Source organism: Stenella coeruleoalba, assembly GCF_951394435.1.
Source record: "Stenella coeruleoalba genome assembly, chromosome: 16".
Taxonomy (NCBI): Eukaryota; Metazoa; Chordata; class Mammalia; order Artiodactyla; family Delphinidae; genus Stenella; species Stenella coeruleoalba.
This window is the reverse complement of record NC_137162.1, coordinates 12661272-12678736: the sequence shown is the minus strand read 5'-3', so window position 1 is coordinate 12678736 and position 17465 is coordinate 12661272. Positions and strand designations below refer to the sequence as shown.

At 39.8% G+C, this 17465-nt stretch overlaps 1 protein-coding gene across 7 annotated transcripts in view; it reads right to left on the bottom strand.

The window, feature by feature from the left end:
- FAM204A (family with sequence similarity 204 member A) overlaps positions 1 to 17465 on the bottom strand; it is a 310501-nt gene that overhangs the window by 97858 nt on the left and 195178 nt on the right. For 5 of the 7 annotated variants that reach the window (XM_079899449.1, XM_079899450.1, XM_079899451.1 and 2 more), the window contains 5 exons: positions 13840 to 14078; positions 13219 to 13306; positions 12827 to 12857; positions 12539 to 12638; positions 2726 to 2815 (listed from right to left, as the gene is read on the bottom strand). In XM_079899449.1, the coding sequence (XP_079755575.1) occupies positions 2726 to 2815; positions 12539 to 12638; positions 12827 to 12857; positions 13219 to 13306; positions 13840 to 14078 (548 nt within the window). Of the gene's footprint in view, positions 1 to 2725; positions 2816 to 12538; positions 12639 to 12826; positions 12858 to 13218; positions 13307 to 13839; positions 14082 to 17465 lie in introns of those variants that run through there. The other 2 variants (XM_079899447.1, XM_079899453.1) reach the window with 1 other exon arrangement.

Sequence of the window (17465 nt, the reverse complement as noted above, 5' to 3'; positions counted from 1 at the left end):
CGCGTGGCCACTGTTGAGGCAGACAAGGAGGGAGTGAACATGCAACCCTGGTGGACGCAAGGCCACTGCAACCCCAGCCCTCCCAGCGCATCACTTAGGGAAACTATATCCAATTCCCAATTGACCAGGTTACTGAGAGATTTAGTATAGATACATAAAAGATTCTAGAATCCGGTATCTCACTGAAGGCACATTTTAGATCTGATTTGCCAGGTAAAGATGATAAGTACAATCAAGTAATGTTTTCAAGATCTTACTGTAATAATAATTGTCTTGAGCAGGAAGACAATCAGCAGTGAATATTGAAACTAGCAAGTAAAGAACAGTGAGGAAAAGCATATTTACAGTCTCAAATCATCTCCCATCTCTCCATACGATACTCATAATTATATAGGGAAGAACAGTAACGTTATAGAGGGGAAACCTGGAGACACCACCTTACCCAAATAATCAAAGGAACATAAGCAATAAATTGGACAAATAGATATCACATGGCTCCTGATATCTTGCACTGAGAAGGACACACTATCATGTCTGTGATCTTCCTGCCAAAAAATGCATAACCTGAATCTAATCATGAGGAAGCATCAGACAAACAAAAACTGAGGGGCATCCTACAACATAAGTGGCCTCTACTCTCCAAAAATACTAAGGTCCTGAGAAACAAAGACAGACTGAGGAAACATTCCAGATTAAAGAAGACTAAAAAGACATGACCAGAAAAAAAATTTTCTTTTGCTATAAAGGAAATCAGTGACATATTTGGTAAATCTAAATAAGGTACATAAATTAGAAAGAATGGTAAAGCAAATGTTAACTGTTAACATTTTGCAAATTTTGCAACTTTCTGAAAGTTTGAAATTATTTCAAGATAAAAGATTTTTTTTAAAAAAATCAAAGTGTTCAACTCTTAAAATTTTAGCATTACTAACTTTACCTAAAAGGAACACAGTGCTGCAGTAAAGTAAATGCTTCTCTCTGAATTCCCCTGGCCTCTGGTATGGGTGCTAAAAAACAGAAAAAAGACAAAAAGAAAAATAGCCAGCCATGGATGGATCACGGGCAGCCCACATTCTAACGTTATAGACCAGGGCTGGCATTACTCTTTCTTCCTTTAGCAAAGCAAAGATCTGAGGAAACTTAGTGACTGAAGAAGCCACTACAATAACTAACAGCTAACACTGAAATCCTACTGAGTTTGTGGTACCATTCAACACACCATCAAATTCACTGCATTCAAATGTAATACCTGAATCTTTCTACTTGGAAAGAGAATAATAAAATGCTATTATACTCAAGGAATGCTATAATCAATGAAATCAAAATATGGTTATTTTAAAGATGAAAAGAGCAATTTTCAAACTGAAAGCACAAGAATATCATAGGCTAGGAGGGATGAATGAATCTTACCAAAAAAAAAAAAAAACCCTTTTTTAAAATCTCACATTTTTGAAAGGTCACATAACTGCCATTTACGCTGCTTCTCACCTAGGTCCCAAACTCAAGCGCACAGCTTCCTAAGTTTCTTTAGATTAGCCATTAATAAATGCACATACATATACATAAACATTATAAATGGAAGTATCAATATCTAATGTGACAACTGATTTTAAGGCTTAGGGGGAAAAAAGATAACCTGTGAATCCCTAAGCCTTGCTTCTGAACTGGTTTTCTCCCCTACATGAAAGTATAAATCCCACAAGATACTTGTGGCCAGCAACCAAATAGAGAAAACAAACAAGCCAACATACAGCCACCAATGGTAGATGTTTTGACATCAGCGGATGTAAGAGTGGAATGGTGTTTCCATAGAAGAATTTACTGAAACAGTAATTTCACCACTAGTCTTAGTTTAGAAAAAATGTTCACAAAAATGTGAATAAGACAGATCAGTGCACGTGCCAAGAGTTTACACAGGTGACCGATGATATTCTCTATGTAATTAAACACCATGGAGTAGTTATAGTTTAAGAATGAGGCAAAGAAGGTAGGGATATATTAAAAAAGAAAGCTTTGATAGAGCTTTCTTCCTAGAAACTAGGACAAAAAAGATTTACAAAACAACGACAAAAAAACATATGCCAATTATGAGCTCTTTATGTGTGACTTTACCTAGCGATACCTGGCAGTCATTCCTAATTGGAGGAATATTCCTCCCAGAGGGTGCAAGTGAGAACCTTCTGATGCCTTGGTACTTGGAAAAAGAATATTCAATATACCTATTAGTTTTACACTATAGACTATAGGTTTTAAAAAAAAGGCTGAAAATTCTTTAGGGTTGAGGCAACTACTTAGAATATGCAGTAAGAAAGCATTCTGGGGAGCAAGGGTTAGGAACATGTTGAGAGGTGTGACATTAGAACACACGGCTGCCCTCAGGGAGAGTTAAACTGAGTTAAAGATGCAAATGGAAAAAGAAAGCTAGCCTTTTAATCATAACTGGCAAAAAGCTCTCTGAACTAGATGAAATCTAGGGGTTGAATATTAATCATGGATTATTTCCAGCACAAGATTTAGATCAGAATAATTTAATAACATTAAAGACAAAAATAAAACCCAGCATTTCGAAATAAAAGGTGGATTTAAGAGGGAAGAAAACGGACAGAAAGGAAAATCTTAGGTCAAATATTTGAATACTGAACTTACTCATGATCACAGAAAGAACATACGCTCATTTTAGAAGATCTGGAAGCACAGAAGAGTGTCACCAGTTGGGCTGACTCACCTCTCGAGTAGCTAGCTGATTGCTGAGCTCCTCAGCCTTCTCAATGTTCCACTCTTCCACAGCCTGGTCTATGCTCTTTTCAAGGCCCGACTAGAAAGAAAAGAAACCTAAAAGTTAGAGGCAAGAGAGAAAGGCAAACATTTGCTAGTAAAGACTACGTCACAGGACCACACCAAACACATTACATATTTAGACTACTTAATTTTCACAATGATCGTATACGGTAGTTGGTACCACTCCCATTTACTGATGAGAAGGTGGTTCAGAGGTATTAAATAACTTAGCCAAGGTCAGGTCATTTCTTGAACTAAGAAAAAGGAGATGCAAATCCAAACTTCTGTGACCCTAAGGACTACGCTTTCCCTTAATAACAATATAATGCTAATGATAATAAGTTAGAAATTATGGCATGCTTATTATGTGGTACACCCTGTGCTTAGTACTATAAGAAAGCTCATTTAATCCACATAACAACTCAATGACATTATACCGTTATCCTGTTTTGAACATGAGGAAACAGAAGCTTAGACTCACTAATTTGGCCAAGGTCACAGCGTCTGTAAATGTTAAAGCCACCATCACATGAATCTAGGTTTGCCCAGAGCCTGTATTCTAAACCACCATTTTCCTCTGCCTCTTTTCACTATGGCCTATTCCTGTAACTTGAGACTTTCACTCAACAGCCCCTCCTAGTCTCTGACGATGGGATGGGTACTAAGTTGGATATTAAACATGGGAAGAAAGTTATATATAAGAATGATTGTACTTTCCTATGGAAATGTTATTTACTAGTTGAAGATACTTCAGGAAATCACAATGAAAATTTTCATGGGCTCACCAAACAGGCTGTGTAGGATACATCATACTTTATGGAAAGATGCTTCTTAGAGTTAAATAACTGGGTTTTAGCTTATGGAAATAGTTACTAAAGAAAAATATAACTTTTTAAAAATAGTCTAATATATGCTTCTTAGAAGAAAATTTTATCCCGACGATGGCTTATCTAGTGTATCTTCCACATTTTCAGTTAATGGACTTCTCCCTCCTTGACCTAATAAAAGAAGTCCAGGGAATGTCTCTTCCAGCAGTATACTGCTTGATTATATCAGTCAACTAAGAGAAACTTTGTTCCCATGTAGCCTTTATTGAAACAAGATTTTAAAAATGCCCACACAAAATCTGCCTAAAACGATTTTTGGAAACAAAGACCAGCAAGGTTGTCACTGATGTCTGCGTTAAAGTGAAGACTGTTCCTTCTCACAATCCCTCATTCGACAACCCAAGGGCCTGGAGGATGATTAGGCTTCTTTTACTTGCTCCCGACTGGAGCCTGAGACTGGCATTCAATAGCCTCTCAGAGCCTCAGAGCCCAGGCCGTGCTGCTCTACTGTCCTTTTCCCATTCTGGTCCTGTGATCATCCACCAGTCTCCAGAAATTTCTCTTTTTTGTATTTCTGCAGAATTCTTCTCCTGATAGTCCAAACAACGTCCTGGACTCACTCTTCCAACATCCTTCATTTTCAGCGCCTGCTAAATAACACCCCACCCCAGAATCTATACTCAAGGCCAGGGATTCTCCAAGTGTGGTCTGTGTACCAGGTCAGGTCTGCGAGTGATGCCAGTCTAGGAACTGAGCTTGTGCCAGTGTGCAAATCAATTACATGACTACGCACAGGTCTGTCTAGCTGACTTTGTTTAGGGGAGGAAGGGTGTGGGGTGGGGACAACAAGACTTTCTCTAAGAAGGAAGTAGTACACTGAGTTACACTCAGGCACAAGTTCTTTATTTCCTGGAAGCCCAATACTTTGAATACGCTTGCTCCAGGCCATGTAAGAGCTTTACAATCTAGGATTCTCTCTAAACACAAGATTCTGTCCTTCCACTTACCCCAAGTCCTCGGAGCCAGTGAACCGGCCTTGTCTTCATTTGGAACCCCATACTCTGTCACCATCGTATTTATTCTCACAGTCCTTCAGCCCCTTCCTGGAGTCTCCTATCCTGCCTCTCTGGCCTGCAACCCATGACTAACCTTTTCAAACTAGACTCTAGGCCAAAAGTTCTCAAAGTCTGAGTCTGGACCAGCAGCATTAGTACTACTTGAGAACTTGTTAAAAATGCAAATTTGAATCAGAAACTCTGGGGTTGGGGCCCAGAAATTCATTGATTCTAACCAGGCTAAAGTTTGAGAACCACCGACCTAAGCAATACCTTAGGCTACTAAGCAACTTTCTCCAACATCACATCTTGTTTTGGTTGTTCCCAACCACTTGTTTCCACTACTTTAACATCTAGGTGTCCCAGCAAAGTCAGAGAAAATCAAATGACTCAATTCACTGGCTTTACTAAATGCTCCTTTTCAAACTCAGCTGTGTGGGCTCTCAGTTCTGCCCTTGAAAGTTCCCACACTCCTTTAAGAAGTTGTTGCATGTCTTTTTCATTTTTTCAAATACCCTCAACCCTACCTCCTTCCTTTTCAGCAGATTATAACTCTACCCCTACTTCATGAGAGGCTGAGGTGGTGGGAGAGAGGGAAGAGGATAACCAAGGGTACGTATGTACTTTCTATAATCTTCCTCTCACCCGCTTCTCACTTACTCTGTTCTTCCATCCTTATTGTCTCCAAGAAAGAATCATCTCTCTTCCCAAGACTTATCCCACCTCCTGTGCTCATCATAATTCCACCTGCTTACATGTTATCCAGAACCCTTCTCTTTAAATTTTCTCCTCTCTCTCTCTTTTCTCGATCTTTCTCTCATCCTATAAATAAGCTTGTCCTCCCCAATCTGGACCAGGGGCTGGATGAGATGACACAGCTCACCTCCCTCAAACTGATTTCTTCTTATGTCGGTACTTCATCTCTCTCGAAAGCAGTATATCAGTTGTCCCGTGTCATCTCCCATTCTTCTCTATTCCTTCTGTCCTCATCATGCCTCTGAAACTGCTCCCTCTACAGTCATAAATGATACCATTTGTCCTCCCATCATCTCTTATGTCAACTACATCCTCATTCTTAAAACTATCTCCCCAAATGTCTATCTTAACTCTCCTTTGATGCCCCTTATCTCCTCCTGTTGTCCCCTAATTATAGCAGTCCTCAAGGTTCTGTGATTGACCCCCTTTTCTTCTTACTCTTCCCTCTCCTCAGTATTATACTCGATCCTAGGCCTTCAATTATTTCTTATAAGCTGCTTTGTATCTCTAAATAATTCAAAACACCTGACCTCTCCCCCGTACTAAGACCTGTGTCTCCAGCTGCTTGCTAGTCATCTTCATGTTGAAGGCCTTGCAGAGGCAGGGTCTTCCATGTTTATCATGTGGAAAAGCAAGCTCATCAATTCCTGCCCCGACTCTCCTTCAGGGGTGACCCCTAGTCACCCCGGAGAGAATCCTCCGTTATATTCAACGCCTCCGATCCCTGGCTCTTATTTTCACTCTGCTTTTGTAGTGTTTCTCATGTCTCCCTTCCGTGCTTCCTCAGGGCCTCATCACCTCTTGTTTGTAAGGTTTCAACCCTCGTCAAACCAGTCTTGTGTTTTCCTAAAGCAGATCCCATGTCATTACCCAGCTCCAAACACTATCACTTCTTTCCTCGTTTTGAACAGCACCCAAATCCCTTCACAACAGGGTCCCCAAATGCTTTCTCAGCCCCATCTTGGGCAAGGCTGTACTTCCTATGCTCTGGCCACATCTACCAGTCTCTTCATACTCCCTGTGCCTCTGGATGTGTTTCTCTTTGAAAAATCTTAACCACCCTTGTAAGTCTCATGTCGAATGTTACCTTCTCTATCTCTGCAGGTTCCCTCATGCCTATACACCCGCTGACCCCACAGCACCCTCTCCGATGCCCAGTACCTAACCGTTCCCTGCTTGCTGCCGTGCCTGCACGCCACGTCTCTCTCCAGCACTTTCAACTCAGCAACCTAACAGCATCCATTCTCCAGCCTGTCCTGCTTATTCCACATAATAGGTCTGCTTGTTTCCCTCTAATTATTTAGGCTTCCTGAGATTATTTAGGACCTGGGTGCTGTACACCTTTACTCCAGGCCCTAGGATAATGCAGATCTCTTTTTACCACCAATGCCCAGGAACTAAACCAGCAGTCTGCTTATTTAGCGAGGCATTTCGCTGCAGCAACTGGCTAACTTAACTCCCTTTGGTTGCCACAGAGCCACAGCTTACGGTTAATGTCACAAAGTGGAAAACAAGAACATTCCCCTTTTCTGGAAACTTATATGAACTGCTGGGCCGATAGGTATAATTTCCACTTAAAAATAAATTAGCTAAAATTACAAATCTCTCTCTCCACCATCAACTAACTCCCATTCCCCCAGCCATTCCAAGCAGCATCTAATATAGTGCTGGACCAGGAGTCAGAGGACACAGTCACAGCGCCAGGCAAAGGAGGTACTTAACTCATAAGGCTCCGTTTCTTTAAAGAAAATGAGAGAATCAGCTTGGATGACCAAAATTCTCTCCTAGAAATAAAATCCGAGAATTCCACTTACATGGTCAACTTTGATTTTAGCTCTTTTAAAAGTTTTTTTTTTATTTCAACGAAGTTTCACTACACATGACTGTTTCTTTTTTCCCTCCCTTTTCTTTTTTCTTTCTTTCTTTTTTTTTTAGCAATTTATTTAAGTAAAATATAATAGTTCTTTTTGGCTCTGAAAAATTTCTGGTTCCATAGGCACACCCAAACTCTCTGCTTCTATAAGAAGATACTAACATTCCAAATATTTTCAAAATGCTCATGTTAAAACAAACAAACAAAAAAAACCCTGAGGTAAAACATTTCCATCACCTTAAGACTAAAAGTTAGTAATAGTTTACAAAGAACATGGTTGCTGAGGTCAGACCTGGGTTCAAATTATAGCTCCTCTACTTACTGGCCAAGAAACCCTGGGTTTTGTCCCTAAACCTCTATAAGGTTGCAGTTATCTCACCTGTAAAATGAGAATAATGCCACATTCTTTGCAAAGTTATGGTAAAGGTTTAAAAAAAAAAAAAAAGTAAAATACCTAGCAAAGTTTTTAGATCATAGAACTCATTCAATAAATAAGCTATTTATATTATATCTATCAGGATACCATTAAAACAAAAAGAAGGTTCAGCTCTATATTACTACAGACCTCATTATAGTTTGTCAAGGGCTCAGACCCAAGTATAAGACCCAAGATTTCAACTTTAAGTCAGTAAGTAGTCTCATGAAATAAGATTTGAGTATTAAAGCTTTCTAAAAGTCTTAAGTTGGACCCCAGAGTAACCTTTATTGGAATTATCTAGGGCATCTTTCATACCACAGGAGTGGCAGGGGGCACAGAAGCACTGCTGATACTCTGCAGGTCCTCAGCATGCTCCTAAGAGGCCTTCTGGCAGGAATCGAAATTTAGCTTCAGATATACCTCAGTACAGACAAACTTAGGGATGGCAACTTGGTCCCAGGTGGAAAATCATCTAAGCCCAGTATCTGACAGGTTCCCATGAGGCAATAAGTAAGCTCTTATTAACAGTTTTGTTGCAGACGTCAAGGCAGTACTATAAATATCTAAGAAATTTATGGGTATTAGGTTTAACACTAAGGAGTAACCATCCATATGTGTGTAGTAAAGTCTCTTTTAACATACCGATTAAAGCTCTTTAAGTCAAACTGTAACAATATATTTCTAGAGAAATTTTGCTATTAAATATTTATTCAGATAACATATTTAATTTTCAAACCTTAATACAAATGAAGTGTCCACTCAAGTTTGTTGTTCTATGATTAGACCTAAATACCTAGGGGAAAAAATTAGGTAATCTCTCCATAAAGGAGGAAGAAAAAAAAGAACTAAGAATTAAGTGCTACTACTTTTACATAAAAATCACGCCTACCTAAATTATTTGAATCAGGTAAGTAAAAAACTAAGTTGGACTGTTACTTCAGAAAAATCTAGATTTGGGACTATTTTACTTTTCAACCTGCTCTGTTTTCTTAGACAAATCATGCTAGGCTTCAGTTTCTTCATCTGTATTGTGAGAATAATACTGGCCATACTACCCACCCAACGGGGATCACATAAGGATGACGAGAGAATGGTTTGTGCCTGATCCCAGGGGAACAACATGGCACCTCTCTACACCCCACCATCCACCCTACCCACCCAACACCCACCTACTCAAGGCAACCAGTCTGTGATCTTTGTATTGGCGCTCCGTGTAAGATTCTAGTAAGAAAGAGTATTCTGCTAAAAAAATAAGTTTGAAAAAAGCCGTACTATACAATAGCAGCTTCCTCTCATAAACAACCAAACATTATCAAAGACATTGTGCAGTTACTCTCAAAAATTTTAAAAGTACCTCTGGTTTTTCTTGCCAAAAAGTATCCATTAAGTATACATAAAACTACTTTCAAAAATGACTGCTGACTAATCAAACTGATTCAACTAAAGAATACTTGAGACATTTATAATGAAATTAATGAGTAAAATTTATTCTAAAGAAATTCCCACACAGACACAAAATAATTGTTATGATTACAGAATTATTGATAAGCGCCAGAACTGCTGCCATTAACACAATTATAGCTGTATTTAATACAAAGAACACTTTAAAACAGCTTTGGATATTAGGAAGATTACATTTAAAAAATATAAGTCTCTCTGCACTGTCAGGGAAGCAGGTGACAGCAGTGTTGTAAATACACATCGTTGGTTGAGCAACAGTTTTGGCTTGGCAGTGGAGAAAGAAAGAAAGAGAGAGAGAGAGAGAGAGAGAGCAGAGGAGAGAGAGAGAGAAGGAAGGAAGGAAGGAAGGAAGAAAAAGAGAAAGAGAAAAAGAAAAGAAGGAAAAGAATAAAAAAGAAAAAGGACTACACGATAGATGTAAGAAGTTTGTTTTGTTTTACCATTCTTGAGAGTTGAGTGATTGAGCGAAAAGAGACTAAAAAGGGTCTCTGAGATATGGTAACAGATCAGCCTCTGCTCCAGAGAAGTAAAATAATGGACTATAAATCCATGCTAGTTTTGTCCATACTGCATCACGGATTTTCATGATCCTCTCTAGATTTCTCGGGCAGTGCTATTATCTGCTGAACTTACATTTATTCTTAGCATTTATCTTGGTGCCCCCCGTGTGGACATTCTTTAATGTCTATTTACTCTGTTGGATTCACAGTAGAGACTTTAGCATGACAGCAAAAGGGTCGCATGTGAAACAGTGATCCCAAACCAAAGAATGAGCGTGAACCTGCTGCCATGCAGTTAAGCTGAACTACCAAGAGAATATGAGATAATCTGGCTTCACCAAATCCTTCCTTTCCTCTTATGCTTGCACTTATTTATAGAATATTAAGTGCTGGCAACATCCTGGGTAGATACAAGCCTGGCTAGCATCAGTTTCCTTGTTTAGGTGATGCCATGACTTTCTTGGGCAGATGCCATTCATACAGAGGAATGCCTACCATTAGGAAAAGCCAAACTTATGAAACAGATCAACAGGTGATTATAAAAGGGTTTAGAGCGGTCTTCCCTTAAACAGAAATTCCTTTTTAAAATGGTGTTTGACTTATAATTCTTTCTAGAATTCGTCTAATGTACAATGCGAAACAGAACACTAGTTCCTAAAACTGAGTTGTTTAAAAGATTTTGCACATGAAATCCTAGTATCCTTGATTAAAGCTACTCTTCACAAATTCCAAATTTTAGACACAGAATAAGTTGGCCTTATCTTCCAAGTATCAAGAAGGTACAATTTCATATATGTAGGGAAATAAAAATATTCTAATACAGATAGATTGTAAAAAAATGCCTTCAAAACTTCTACTTTTTAGAAAGGCTAAAATCTGAATTTCATAGCTTTAACTTCACTAAGAAACAATTCAGACATTCTAAAGTCAATACAGTTATGAGAAAACACAACAAATACTGTAAATAGTTGAAGATCAAAGACCACCTAAGTCACAAATAAAACTTTAAAAAATATTTCCTATGAGAACCAACATTTAACCATTTCTTCCTTCAAAAGAACAATCCAGTCAGAGGTTGGGACTCTAAAGCAGGCGGGCCAGAGATGGCCCGTGGACCGCTGCCATCAGCATAAGCCTCCTCCCTCAGGCTTTGGAACAGGTTTGGTACAGTCAAGAGCATCCTCCTCGCAAGATCCCTCCTCCCGGCCCACCAGAATCACAGGAGTCAAGAGCACAGCAATCACACTTTAAAATGCTCACCAGCCCCTTGGGCAGTGAAGCTGGAGAACTGAAAATGGCGCAATAAAGCCTGGGTTTCAGTTTCACCTCTACCAGTGCTCTTTCTTTGTCAGAAATTTAGCATTTCCGCACCTGCTTGAACATTTGGAAAAAGGAGATTGCTCAACAGCTCTAATTATTTGCAGCAGCAGGTGATCCTGGTTCTAATTCCACAGTGTTCTAGGGATTAGGTGACAGGAATTCTTGGCAAACTTGGAATCAAAAGGTTCGCATGTAAAACTCTGTTGTGTCAGTTTCTTAATGCATGTGCCCTCAAGGAGGCAATTCCACCCAATGACGGGTTTAAAAATCAGAGGTTTTTCATAAGAAATACTGATTAACCAGAAAATGGTAATCACCTCTATACACAGTAGTATACAGCAATGATCCTGTCTATACATGCAGGATACAATATCCTTGGGCTTCAACCAGCAGGCCTCTGTGCCTCTGTCCCTGTGGCCCAGAGCTCAATTTTCATGCTCCTGGAGTCTGTCAACATTCCCCTAAGTGAATGTATAAGTTATTCATTCATTCAAGCCTCTACTAAATATTAACGCCATCTCTAGCCTGACAACTCCCAAGCATGCATCTCAAGCTCAGACTCTCCTGAAGCTCCCGCCTCGTTTCACCAACAGTCTACTCTATTCCTGCTTGCTATTACCCATGCCCCAGAATTAACTCTGGATTAGGCCCCACTCTAAACCTCCCCTCCAAAGCTTTCCCATTTTTGTAATTCACATGACTATTCACACCACTGCTTAAGTAAAACCCTGAATGGTTCTCTCCCTGCCCTCATAATCCTAAATCTCCCCACCACCTCATAAGCAATCAGGAGGCAAATACTGTTGATCCTACTTCTACAGTGTACCTCAACTCTACCCACTTTTCTATCTTCAGCAGCACCATTCTTGTTCAAGCCGCCATCATCTCATGCCTGGAAGAGTCTCTTAACTGTCCGCTTCTCATCTGCTTTTGTTGCCCCAAGGTCCATCTTCCACGTAAGATGCAATCTTTTCAAACGTAACTTAGATCACATCACTCCCTTAACTTAAAACCCTTGAATGTCTCTCAATTGCACTGTGACTAAAACCCAATTCCTTACCTTGTCCTCTAAGGTCCTACAGAGTTTGTTCCCTGCCTGCCTGCCTCTCCAATCTTACCTTGGGCCACCCACCCTCCTCCTCACTGACCCCGTCCAGCCAGGCTGACCTTCTTACGTCTACTCAAATGTTCTATGATGACTCTTCCACCCCTAGGATCTTTACCCAGGTTATCACCTCTACACTAGCATTCCTTATACAGATGGTTCCTTCCTATCCTACGGTCTTAGTGAGACGGCACCCTCTAAGAAAGGACTTCCCTGACCACTCAGCTAAAGTGGGGTTTCCATTTTAATTTCTTCACTATACCCTGTTCATTTCTTTCTTAACAGCTTTTTTAACGATTTGTAACTATATATTTACTTGTTTATCTACCATCTTGCACACATTAACTTCTTCACTGAACGAATTAATGAGGAGAAACACCTTAGGCAAGGTTAATTACAAACATTTCCCACTGGCTAATGTAAGATGCAATAAAAAAGATCTTACCTTTTCAATTTTTTTCCTTTTAACAGGGGGGTCAAACCTATCGTTGACTCCAAAATACTGAGTAAGCTCCTTCAACTGGGTTTCACTTGAGGACTGTTCACTGTAAGAAGAGAGACAATAACTCATGTTTTACAAAATGTACTCACTTTTACATTTACTGTTTTTAATTGGTTACTACAATTATATTACATCTACTAGTTCTTACATTTCAGAGGTTAAGTAGTTCAACTATTTGTACAAGTTCTACAATACTATCTAGGACAGACAGATATTTTAAATTCCACCTACCTTTGAGATTCTTCTTCATTCTTCAATTTACCTGAAAAAGAATTCACAGTGTCAATACCAAGTATTCGGTTATTTCAAAATTATGGTTATTAAAAATTGTTGAGGGTTTCCCTGGTGGCGCAGTGGTTGAGAGTCCACCTGCCAATGCAGGGGACACGGGTTTGTGCCCCGGTCCGGGAGGATCCCACATGCCACGGAGCGGCTGCGCCCGTGAGCCATGGCCGCTAAGGCTGCGCGTCCGGAGCCTGTTGCTCCGCGACGGGAGAGGCCATAGCAGTGAGAGGCCCGCGTACCGCAAAAACAAAAAACAAAGAACAAAAAAAAAAATTGTTTAGCTCAATTGGTCACAATTTAATATTAGCACTATTGACAATTAACCTAAATTAAAACACCTTTTCTGGAGCGTTTTCTTTTTTTCTTTCTGGATCTTGAAGTTGAGATTTTCTGTTCAGAATGTTTTGTATGCAGTTCTTGAAATTTCTACATAAAAGTAAAAAAAAAAGAAAGAGAAGCAAATATGCTTTGAAGCAAAGCATACATCTGAAAAATAACATGTTAAGTAATAAAAAACTATAACATTTATAAAAATACAAATTTAATGAAACTAGTTCAGTTCTTCTTGAGATACTCTATTGTCTGAGACTTTCACAACCTGAGTTTTTATCTTCATTTATTTCCAAATAAGTCAATCTGATAATCTGAGGGTAAAAGTCAATGGCTCATAGACAACAAAGAGATTAAGACTGTATTATGTTAGGCCAAGTAGCTAATCCTACTAACTGTTTTTTTCCTTCCTCTTTTTATGAAAAACAAAACAAAAATGAACATAAGTATCTGAGTGGCCAGTGAATTGCCCACAGACCCACAGAGTAATAAAATTATTCTGAGACAATCTTCCGTACCTATTTACCTCCCAAGAACATATACATTCTGACCACAGCAGAGACACACACAGGAACATGCACAAACACACAGGTACAGGCTTTAATAAGAACACGTCAGAGAAAACCTACATTCCACATATTTAAGGGAATTCCAGAGGGACACTCTTCATATGCATTTACATTTGCCTCTGCTTCAGTTTTTGGTCCATCTGTAGGGATATCTGAGACCTCTGTGTTTGTAATGGTCCCATCTTCTTTATCTTCTTCTAAGTTAAGTTCAGAGCTCTCTACTGTGGCTTCATCATCAGAATTCAACTCAACATCACTTTCATTTAGGCCAGGAGGTAGCAGCCCACTCCACATCTTTTCTGCTAAAGGGAAAAAAATGAATTAAGACGTATAAAGTAGACATGGAAAGAATTTTAAAACCATTACAAGATACCCCAGCAACCTAATAATTATACCAAGGGTTTGGGAACAGTCTATCTAAACTTTTTTTTTAATTGGTATAAAGTGGGATGTATCCGCCATATTAAGATAATTTAAATATTTTGCTTGTATAAATTTTTTGTTTTTTTGGCGGTATGTGGGCCTCTCACTGTTGTGGCCTCTCCGGTTGCGGAGCACAGGCTCCGGACGCGCAGGCTCAGCGGCCATGGCTCACGGGCCCAGCCGCTCCGCGGCATGTGGGATCTTCCCGGACCGGGTGCACGAACCCGTGTCCCCTGCATCGGCAGGCGGACTCTCAACCACTGTGCCACCAGGGAAGCCCTGCGTATATAAAATTTTCTCTTTTTTATTTTTTTTTTGTGGTACGTGGGCCTCTCACTATCGTGGCCTCTCCCGTTGCGGAGCACAGGCTCCGGACGCGCAGGCTCAGCGGCCATGGCTCACGGGCCCAGCCGCTCTGCGGCATGTGGGATCTTCCCGGACCGGGGCACGAACCCGTGTCCCCTGCATCGGCAGGCGGACTCTCAACCACTGCGCCACCAGGGAAGCCCTGTGTGTATAAATTTTTAAAAAGTGTATTTTCAGCAAGTTTGTTACAAGACACACCTACAGATGAATGACTTAATGACAATAGAACCTCGATTCTCTAATATATGGATAATCTTGTCCAAAGAAAAGAGGAAATTCAGTAAAAGCATTCACTGCTCAAGAATGTTAAGAGCCTAACAATATACACTGCAGGCAACTTAAGAATTATAATACTATATTTCAAGCTGTAACAGTTAGAGAAGAAAATAAAATTGGATGTTTCGCCTGTATTTGAACGCACGAAACTTCAGGGGACTACAGAGTAGGAAACGTATTACTCAAAGGAAAAATTTAAGCTATGCAGGTAGTTTGAGAAAAGTATGGTGGTAAAAAGGATGTCCTAGTTTTACATTTTATACTGCTTGCTAAAGTAATACTAAATGGAGTACAATCCTAACAATTTAACAAAAACATACAGCTTTTTAAAATAATACTGTATTTGGGAAAAAAGTTAAAGTTCAGGGTAATTCTTATCATTAGTTATACAGCCCATTGGTAGAGAGAACCATTAACTACTGTTAAGTCTAATAAAAAATGATTTTTAAAAACTGAGGTTGTAATCATTTGCTAAAATTATAATTGAGTACATTTTCGCTATTAATCTCCACGACACAGTCTATTTTAGCATACATAAGGAGCCAAAACCAGTTCATTCAAAAGAGGCCTAGAATACAGAAGTTGGCTGTACTGCTCAAGATTTACGATCAACTTAAAGGAATAAAATAGAAAGATGGAAATCTTTTTTGCTAACCTTTCTGCCCCCTATTGCGTTAACCTAGTAAGAAAACCACCAGCATTGTCTCTGAGACAAAGTATCACGGGATTTTGCATTACTCTGAATAATGGATGCCTGATAACTTTTAAGGACCTCCTCCCAAGTCCAAAGAATCAGCTCTCACTTTTCAGTCTGGGTCCAGCCTCATAGTTGCTGGCTCTCTGAAACACCCTCACCAAAACATTCTCTTGGCTTTTTAAGAGGAAGGGTTCTAACATCTAATTACTCCAACTGTAATCCTGACTCCACCATATATTAGTGGTATGAGGAAATCATTTTTAACACCTCTGACCCTCAGTTTTTTCATCTGTTTTACAGGAATAACTATATTGCACACAGGGTTATTCTGAGGATGAAACATGATAAGCTACTGAAACACTCAACACAGTGTTTAGGAGGTTCTGGGGACTTGATCAATGCTAAGTTCTTTTTGCCATCATTATTATTACTTCTGTGGCCAGGTACTGCATTTTTATCATTTCTATCATGGGTGGCAGCATCCATAAGGTAGCTTTGAAGTTTCTAATGTTTAAGGTGCATTCACTTAGCAATTGATGCAAGTCAGTTACTTCCTTGATTTCCACAGTCTGACTGAAGTTTCAATTAAAAATGTTGATGTCTTTTTCCGAAGGGAGCAATAAAACCAGAAGCAAATTACCAGGAAGATAAATGGAACCTAAGCGTCAAGGCTCTTCTTTTTCACAGGTCCTTCCAAAGCACTATACCTGATTTTCTATATTTTAAATCTGTATTCCTTTTTTTAAAGAGGAGACCTCAAATTATATAAGCTCCAAGCCCGATAAAACCTGGATCCATCCCTAAATCTGGCCTGAGGATTTTAAAAGTTGGAATGGAGGTTATGTTGAGATATTCTGTTAGCACAAAGGACATAGTGTAAAACATGCCAGTATTGAAGAACAGGTGTTGTGCTATTAATAAAAATATTTCTACTGTTTTGAGAAGCAGGGGGAGGGGAGTGATAATAAGCTCCATCATGGCTTTGCCACTGACATAATATACCTTCAGGCTCACTATCCCACTTCAGGACTCAAGGACAGTAACAAGTTTCAGAGTTAGCTTTCTTAGCACCAACTGGGGTTCTACGTTCGAAGCCACTGTTTCTCCTCCCTGTCCATAGCATCTTTTACATGCCCACTGTGTGCCAGGCACTCTTCAAGACATAGGAACAGCAGTATACAAAACAGGCAAAAATGCCTAACCTCATGGAACCAACATTCTATACAAATGGCAAGCTTCTGTCCATCAGCCAAGTACCACTCAGCCCAGACTTCAGCTGTGACCGCTCAGATGGGCACAGTTCCTCCACTGGGCCACTGCTTCAGTATCTCCACAGGGTGACTCTGTGCTCTGGGCACCCAAATGGGTTTCACCTTGGGAAGCAGTGCCAGTTGCCATGGACAGGGCATGCCTTTCCTCATCAGCCCTCAATCATTTTTGATCACTTTTGGACTTTCTCAAAATCATCTATTTTTAGTAAGTTCTTGTTGATGTGGCATTAAGAGCTGTCCTCAGGATGCCACTGACTGGTATGATAGTTTCTTGTGTGTGCCCACAGGGGAAAAAAATTAAAATAACTTTTAAAAAGTGGACTCTATGTCCAAATCCATAAAGCAAGGCAAAGTTCAAATAAGGTGTGTTTCTGAACTTAATTCCTAAATATCTGTAAAGTGAAGTGCCCTTCTCCTCTGACCATAAAACACATACACACACACAAATACCAGGGCAACTTGGCGGCCACGGACAAACACAGATCATTCACTGAGGAGCGTGCAAAGTGCCCCCCTCAACAGCAGCTTGGCTGCAAGTCAGCCAATATGGAGTGGCTGCTTCGTGACTTGTTTTAGGCTTAGGTTCCAAAACACTGTCTTTCTACTCAAAGCACATACATGTTATTCATACATTTGTATTGTACTATGGTACC